This window comes from Ovis canadensis, chromosome 5 (genome assembly GCF_042477335.2).
Source record: "Ovis canadensis isolate MfBH-ARS-UI-01 breed Bighorn chromosome 5, ARS-UI_OviCan_v2, whole genome shotgun sequence".
Taxonomy (NCBI): Eukaryota; Metazoa; Chordata; class Mammalia; order Artiodactyla; family Bovidae; genus Ovis; species Ovis canadensis.
Genome location: NC_091249.1, coordinates 34,449,302 through 34,457,417, shown reverse-complemented (window position 1 = coordinate 34,457,417; position 8,116 = coordinate 34,449,302). Strand labels below are relative to the sequence as shown.

At 44.0% G+C, this 8,116-nt stretch overlaps 1 protein-coding gene across 1 annotated transcript; it reads left to right on the top strand.

Moving 5' to 3' along the window:
• Positions 1 to 269: 269 nt before the first annotated feature.
• On the top strand, positions 270 to 8,116 carry IL4 (interleukin 4). Its single transcript, XM_069592823.1, has 4 exons — positions 270 to 460; positions 736 to 783; positions 5,525 to 5,650; positions 7,921 to 8,116. The coding sequence occupies exons 1-4, from the start codon at positions 326 to 328 to the stop codon at positions 8,017 to 8,019; spliced, it is 408 nt and encodes a 135-aa protein (XP_069448924.1). The 5' UTR covers positions 270 to 325; the 3' UTR covers positions 8,020 to 8,116.

Here is an 8,116-nt window from a genome sequence, read left to right as displayed (position 1 = left end):
TCTAAAGAGAAAATTATGGTGTAATTTCCTATGCTGATACTTTGTAGTTAATTTTAAAAAAAGGTTTCATTTTCCTACTGGTCTGATTTCACAGGAACATTTTACCTGTTTTTGTGAGGCATTTTTTCTCCTGGAAGAGAGGTGCTGATTGGCCCCAAATGACTGACAACCTGGTGTAATGAAAATTTCCAATGTAAACTTATTTTCCCTCAGTTTCAGCAATTTTTAAATCTATATATAGAGATATCTTTATCAGAATTGCATTGTTGGCGTCTCCTGGTAAACTAATTGTCTCACACTGTCAGTGCAAATAGAGATACTATTAATGGGTCTCACCTCCCAGCTGATCCCAGCGCTGGTCTGCTTACTGGTATGTACCAGCCACTTCGTCCATGGACACAAGTGTGATATTACCTTAGAAGAGATCATCAAAACGCTGAACATCCTCACATCGAGAAAGGTGAGTAAGCTATCTGGCACCATCTCTCCAGATGTTCTGGTGATGCTGTGCCTATTTCTTAGACTGTGAAAAGAACACAACAGCTCCTAGAGACTTGGTGGTTGATGGTAGGATGGTGAGCACTGTGGAGATTTTTCTCCTGGTGTTTTTTTTTCCCCTCGAGGGACTATAGGAAGTTTTCTTAGTTTGAGATTGTCAGAGCTGTTCAGCAAGGCTTACCCTGTGCAGTTGAAGGTAACTCACTCTCTTGTTCTCTTGTTCCTGCCTGGGCCAAGAATTCATGCATGGAGCTGCCTGTAGCAGACGTCTTTGCTGCCCCAAAGGTAAGAGCTGTCCTGGGTCTGCTTTGGCAAATGGGTGACTTGGTGAAGAAAGCCATTCACAAGTGTTTAAACAAATTTAACAGAAAGCAAACAGGCTCAAACTAACTATAATGTATGAAATATTTTCAAAGACTGAGAGTTCTGATCTTTATTCTCAAATGCATTTTAGTGTTTCTGGTTACACTTGACTTAGAAGATATATGGTAGAAAGCTTGGGTTTTATAATCATAATTTAGACCTCAATCAAGGAAAAGCTCTTTAAGATTTTACCCAACCCAGGTCTAATACCTGGAATATAGGAGGCACTCAATTAATGCTGCTGAAGGAGAGAATTTTTCTGGCCCATACATTTCTGAAAAACCAAATACTCTCACAAGAACAGATATTGAGATTACAGGTTGAGAGAGCTTTCATTTTGTCTAAGAGACTTCCTATGGCAACAGAAAATGTATCGCCAGAGCCCCTCCTCTTCCGCAGCCTGGTCACCTAACAGCCCACCAGCTCCGGGCACGGCTGTCCAGAGACCCTCAGCTTTCTCTGTCCTGCACACTCCCCTCTGGCCAGTCCAGAACCATCCTATCAGACAGGGGCCAACGTATCCCTGCCTCCGGCTGCTCCTGCCAGGGCATCTCACCTTTCCTCCTCCTGTGCCTCACCCCCGCCCCCCGATCTTCAGTGGGAGGAGATAGATTTGACAGCTGATAGTGTATTTTCTCTGACAAACACATGACTACAGCCATATCAATAGCTTTCAGCACATCAGTTCCTGTTTTCATGGAAACACACAAGTGAGAATGAAAAACCCAAAGCTTCAATTTACCAGTGGTCTCCTAACCACCTGCTTTCCATGTATACCAGTGGGTAACTTGGCCAGGGCCAGAGCGTAGGCCTGTCCTGCTCATGAGCAAAACTATTCTTCAGGCCTTTATCCAGACTATCTCATTTTGCATTAAAGATTATTCCAGGAGTCAGAAATGTAATAATTATATAATAGCATATAATATAAACATATGTACTGTATAATACATATTATATAATTTTATCCTTCAGAATTTCATCCTGTATCAGAAATCCTGTAACAGCAGGTTGGAAGGATTTTATATATATGTATACATAAAATTTCATATCTAGTGTATAATACTTTATATATTTAATATTTTATGTATATATCTTATATATAATACTTTATCTATCTTAATATTTCATATAGAGAGAAATAAAATAGCCCAGAGTCACTGAGTCATGCTCTGGGTTCTCCAGGGGGTGGCTCACTGCTGAGAGGGTGCTATCAAAGCCAAGGGCAAGGCCCAGCAGAAGCACTGTGAGGCTGGAAGTGAGACAGTTGGTGGCTTTAGCCCCAGCTCTGCTATTCACTATGTGGCCTTTGACAAGCCTCTACACCTCTGTGTGCCTCAGTTTCTACATCTGAAGATATAAAAGCAATTTTGAAAGTTGGTTGGAATCCAACTCTTGAGTTAGTGGAAAATGTTACTATATAACTCTTGATTAAAGGCAAAAACTGGTTGTAGAGAAGCAATCATTCTGAGAGAGAGGGGCCAGGGGTTTGAAATCATCAACCCTCCATGACTGCGAGCCCAGGGCAACCCCACTCTGGGCTTCTCTAGAAGACAGCCAATCCTCTCCCCAGCCGAGGTGCAGGTCAGTTCCCACTACCTTCCTTCTCTCCTACCTATCTCACGCCTTCCTGAACTGCTTTCTATTCCTCCTGGATTAACAATTTCGTTTTTCCATTCTCTTTTCCTCAAAGACTCAGCACTGCTTACTTACCTTTCAAGATACTTCAGAACAAAGAAAGCTTGTCACTTTCAAAACCCACAAGGGTGCTATATGGGAGGAAAAGTTACTTTCTTGTGTTCTCAAGAATATCTTTCCAAAATCAAGCATACTAATTTTAGTGCTTTTAGAGATCCAGAGGCCCATTAAGCTCCAGTTAGGTGGCATCCTGCTCTTGGCAGATGCTGGAACAATGTGCTAATCTAAATGCTGGGTTCTGCAGGCAGTGCTCCCGGTGTCTATGAAGTAAGGTGAGAGAGGTAGAAAGCAAGCAAGCTGGCAGGTCTAGGAAGGACTTCTTTGGTGGACTATTAGTTGGAGGCATTTGCTACTACCAAAAGGTGCAAAAGTCCATAATTTTTCAGAGAGCTCTATGCCAAACCTCAAATGTTTTTTCAAAAGTGAAAGCAGAGGACTTTTTTCACATATAGCATTGGCTGATTAAATTTGTGCATAAGGGGAGATAATGGATACAATACATACAGGATGGATCTGTCTGTCCCGAAGAGACGCTAGTCAAGACCCTAGTTAGAACTCTGGCAGAAACCCTGCACAGAAGTCTCCCGAATGGTGTGCCACCACTGTCGTACTCCCAGGAAGGGCAGGCTTCTTTCTGGCAGGAAACCAGGTCTCCCTTTTGAGCCTCTTTCCTGAGCAGTTCTGAACTGTAGAGTACACATGGCTCCTGAGAGTGTGCCCCCTGAGACACGAATGATCTACTCCAGGCAGCGAAAGCTGGACACGCAGATGAAAAGCCAGGCGGTACAGAGTGTCACCCTATTGCTACAATCCCACTGGAACTAAAACATTAAGGCCTTTAACTAAAACTGCCTTTAGAATTTCTTTTCTTAAAGGTTTTCCATTTGATTCAAACTCTTTTCTATACTTATCCTAATCATCTTTAGAAATCATTTGAAAGTTCTTTAGAAGATGTTTTCTCAAAACCGAGGCAGTATAAGTTCTAAGTCCCTAGTCAAAGAAGTCAAAGTTTTAGAAAAGTCTCATTAGATTCTGATGGAAAAATAAGCAAAGGATCTCTTCTCCTTTTGACATTCTTGAACCTCACTGTTCTGTCCCCAACAGCACAGGCATCTGCCTCCATCTGCATACACAGCTGCTGTCTGTCTTCTTGCCTCATCACCTCTGTTCACCCACAATGCCCCCCAGAGATATGGTGATTTATGGGAGGTTTCTTGACTCCCAGAGCCCAGAGACACCGGTGCTACTCTTAAACTTCCAGTTAGAGTCAGGACCCAGGAGGGTTCACGGCTGTTCATTATATACACGTCCTTCTAAAGGCCCTGACCATGGGCCATCAAGCTCCACAAAGAGGAGCTTTTGTAGTCTGGGATACTGGTGCCTCGGTCTGCGTCAAGGTTTTCCTGGAAAAACCCTAAAAAAATCAACAGCACGTCTAGAATTCAGCCTGAAAAAATAAGAGATGAATTCAAAGATCTATACAGATGACTTGAGGCTACTGTAGTGATATAAGTAAAAACAGTGCAAAGGTAGGGGATTGATCAGCTGTGGCACAAATATGCCCTACGTTCCTCCACAGCTCTCAAGCTCATGTTCTAAAATACTACTGAAGGATTTAAGGAATTGCTAGTACTATATGTGAAGTGTAAAGAGGTTAGAAAAGAATATCACTAGTTGGTCCCTATTGAAAAAAAAAGTATTAAAGAGAATCTGGAAATATAGTTACCAAAATTGTAATAGTAGTTCTCTCCAGCTGATGGTTAATGAAAAAAAAATCCATTTTTGTTGAATGCATATAACTTTTACAGTAAAAAGCCTTGATAATCAGAAAAAATATGGGAGAACCCAAAAAGCTGCTTGGACAGAGCTCCTCATATAAACCCCCTGGAGATCCTGTCAACACAGATTGATTTAGCAGGTCTAGAGGGAAGCCTGAGATTCTGCATCTCTAACAGGTTCCCAGGTGACGTCCGTGCTGCTGCTTCATGGACCTCACTTTGAGTGGCAAGGGATGAGAATAGGTCCTGGCAGAGACTGAAGACAGGTTTATCTGAGCTGGATTGGGCTCAAGCTTAAGACATACCATCCAGGCTCCATGACTCTGTCCTACAGTAGAACGAGAGGACACACCAGGCCTGACCTGGCCGAGACATATTCCCTCTCCCAGGTTCATAAAAAAGAGAAGAACCATGTGGCCAGACTCACATCAGAGCTGTCAGCATTCCAAAGAGGTTCTGACCCTGCACATTCAAGGCCAAAGGGCCCTTAGAGAAACTCCGTCCAAGGGCCAGCACTCTCAGAAGCTGCCTCTCATCTTCCCAGGCCCACCTCCTGGGGCACCTGGCCCTGATCCAGGAACTCACCTCCAGCTGTGAGGGGACATGTCTGTCTCCTCACACTGCTACCTTCCAGGAGGAGGGCTAAATGGGAGAGTGCTGGGGCGAAAGCAGCACTGTCCAGGCCAAAGGATGGACATTCATTTTCTCAATAAGCATGTGGGATTTCCAGGGAAACCTAGATTCAAAAACTATAAATTATAGGAGTTAAGAGCAGACTCTGATTATGAGCTTATGTACCTAAGATTCCCTCCACAGAGAGAAGAGCTTGCACAGGGTGAAGAGATAGACATGGGCTGTAGACAGGTAACCCTGCATTCAGACTCCACTCTCTCATTAACTTAAGTTGAGTGACTTGCTTCAGGTACCCTTTCAATAAAACCCTCCAATGGAAAAGACATTGGGAGGTTTCGGTAAAAGGCTACTGCATGTGCAAGTAACTGGGAGAGGCTGTTTACTGTGATGAGCAGCCTCCATTCACATGGCAGGAATACCTGAATAGCTGGACCACAGGTGAGCAAACTCGCCTTCTCCACTTGTCCCCCTGGAAAGAAGAAATCAAAAGGAAATCCCTCTCTCCAGTGTTCAAAATCGAGCTGGCCAGTGGCTATCTGTAGCATCTCTCTTTCTAGAATGCAACTGAGAAGGAAACCTTCTGCAGGGCTGGAATTGAGCTTAGGCGTATCTACAGGAGCCACATGTGCTTGAACAAATTCCTGGGCGGACTTGACAGGAATCTCAGCAGCCTGGCAAGCAAGGTAAGCTGTGCTCTGCCAACAGCCTGCCTTCCAATGGATGGCAGTACTACTTCTTAAAATATTCCTCCTCATGACCACTAGTACACTTTTAATCAGCTTGTTCGTTCATTCGACAAATTTTATTTGTTGAGACTCTGTGAATGTTGCTTATAGGTACTGTTCTAGGCACTGGGGATACATTTTCTGCTCTCACAGAATGCTGTAATGGGTCAGTGAGAAAAGCATATAGCATGATGTCCAGTAGTGATAAGTGCTATGAAGAAAAAGGAGTAAAGAACATAGGGGTCAAGAGGGAGAGGGCTGATTTAGTAGCTGGCGACATCATCTAAGCAGATATTTGAATTAAGCAAGAGAGTTGGCCACATCACTAACTTGGAAGGAACATTCCAGGCAGAGGGAATGGCTGTACAAAGGCCCTAAGGTAAAAATGAACTTCATGTGTTCAAAGATCGACAGGAGGGCCAATGTGGCTGGATCTGAGCAAGTGAGGGGCTTTTAGGAGGAGACCACACAGGGCCTTATGGATTCTGCCCCACACATGGTGGGAAACTCCCACAGGGTTCTGAGCAGGGCAGAGACTACCACCTGATTTATGTGATTTTAAATGATCATTCTGGCTACTGTGTGGTAAACAGACTGAGTAGGGGTAAGCACAGAAGTAAGACGGCTTGTTGGGAAGCGACCACAGTACTCCAGCTGCAGACGATGGTGGGTGTTGCAGAGTAAGCTTGGCAGACATTGTTGGATTTGGGCTATGATCAAAAATAGAGCCAGGAGGACTTGCTGACAGATCTATGGTGCAGGGTAATAGAAAGAGGAGAAGATGGTCTCCTGGTTCCTAACCTGGGCCCCTTGGATGGTTGGCGCTGTCTACAGATATGGAAGACTAGGGGTGATCAAGGCTGGAGGCTGTGAAGATACTGACAGGACTGTTGAAAAAGTCTGAAGCTTAAGAGAGAGGTCAGAACTTGTGGTATTAAGTGAGGAGTTCTCAGAAAGATCTTTAAGTCACAGACCTGAATGACACAGAGAAAGGACAAGATCCAAGCACTGAGCCCAGAGGCACTCATATAGAAGTCAGGAAGAGGAGGGACCAGCAAGAGACCGAGTAGCAGCCGGTGAAGCAGGGGGAAATCACAGAGTGAGCGGTATCCCAGAAGGCAGGAGAAGAAGCTCTTGTAAGGAGGAGGGAGTGTGTCGAATGTACTGAAAAGTCAAGTAAGATGAACACTAAGAATGGTCATTGAACTCGGCGTGATGGAGGTTACTGATGGTGCTGACACAGATAGAGATGTGGGAATCAAAGTCTGAGAAGAGTGGGTTCCATAGAGAACAGCTGTGGGGAGGAGTGAAAAGAAAGGGGTACTGAGTATGAAAAACTGCTTTAGGGTACTTTTCTGTAGGGTTGCACAGAAACAGAACAATAGCTGAAGGCAGGTATGAAGTGAAGGAAGTTCTTTTAAGATGAGGTCTATACAGAGCATGTCAATATACCAGTGGGAATGACCTAGTAAGAGGGGAGAACTGATGATGGAGAGAAAGTGTCAGAGTCAAGAGCGGATGTTACCTAAGGCCAAGTAGAGGACTGGGGACGTTCATCCTCTCTCTGGGCACACTGCTTGATTTATAAGGTAACAGAACAGGGAGCAGATATTACACTCATTGTCTCTTTCAACCCTTCTAATGATCTTAGTAAGTAGGCACTACTGTTGCCATTTTATACAAAGGAAAAAACTGAAGCTTTTATAAACTAAGTAGTTTGTCTTAAGCAATACAATCAATAAACTGGTAGAGCTGAGATTCAAACTGAAGCAGTGGCCAGGTGGTAGGCAGCAGGAATCCTTCCCAACTGAAGTGCTGCCAACCTGTTATGTTGCTGTTTAATGGGCAGGATGGCAAATGGACTGAATCTGTCTCTCAGTAGTCCAGGTGGCCACACAGAATGCCCAAGATGGCAGTGGGCAGGTCTGAGCCTCCACATCCCTGCTATGCCCCTGAGCAGCACCTAGCTGTGACACACCTGTCCAGGGATGGCCACACCCTGAAGGCAGACAGTTACGGATTTACAGTGGCCATTTCTGGAATGTAAGCAGCATGCACGAGAAACAGCTAAACCCTGTTAGCCTAGCAGCAGAGTCAAGCCAGACTGGCAACCTTGGTTTGATCACCGTTCAAGTGGCAAGTGCAAGCACAGGCTTGACCTGGGTAGACTGGCACGAGCAAGATTCAAATACTTAGCAATGCAAACTAATGAAATATTTCTTTTGTAGACCTGTTCTGTGAATGAAGCCAAGACGAGTACAAGTACGCTGAGAGACCTCTTGGAAAGGCTAAAGACTATTATGAAGGAGAAATACTCAAAGTGTTGAAGCTGAATATTTTAATTTATGACTTTTTAATAGCCTTATTTTAAACATATTTATATATTTATAACTCATCGTAAAATAAAGTATATGTAGAATCTGA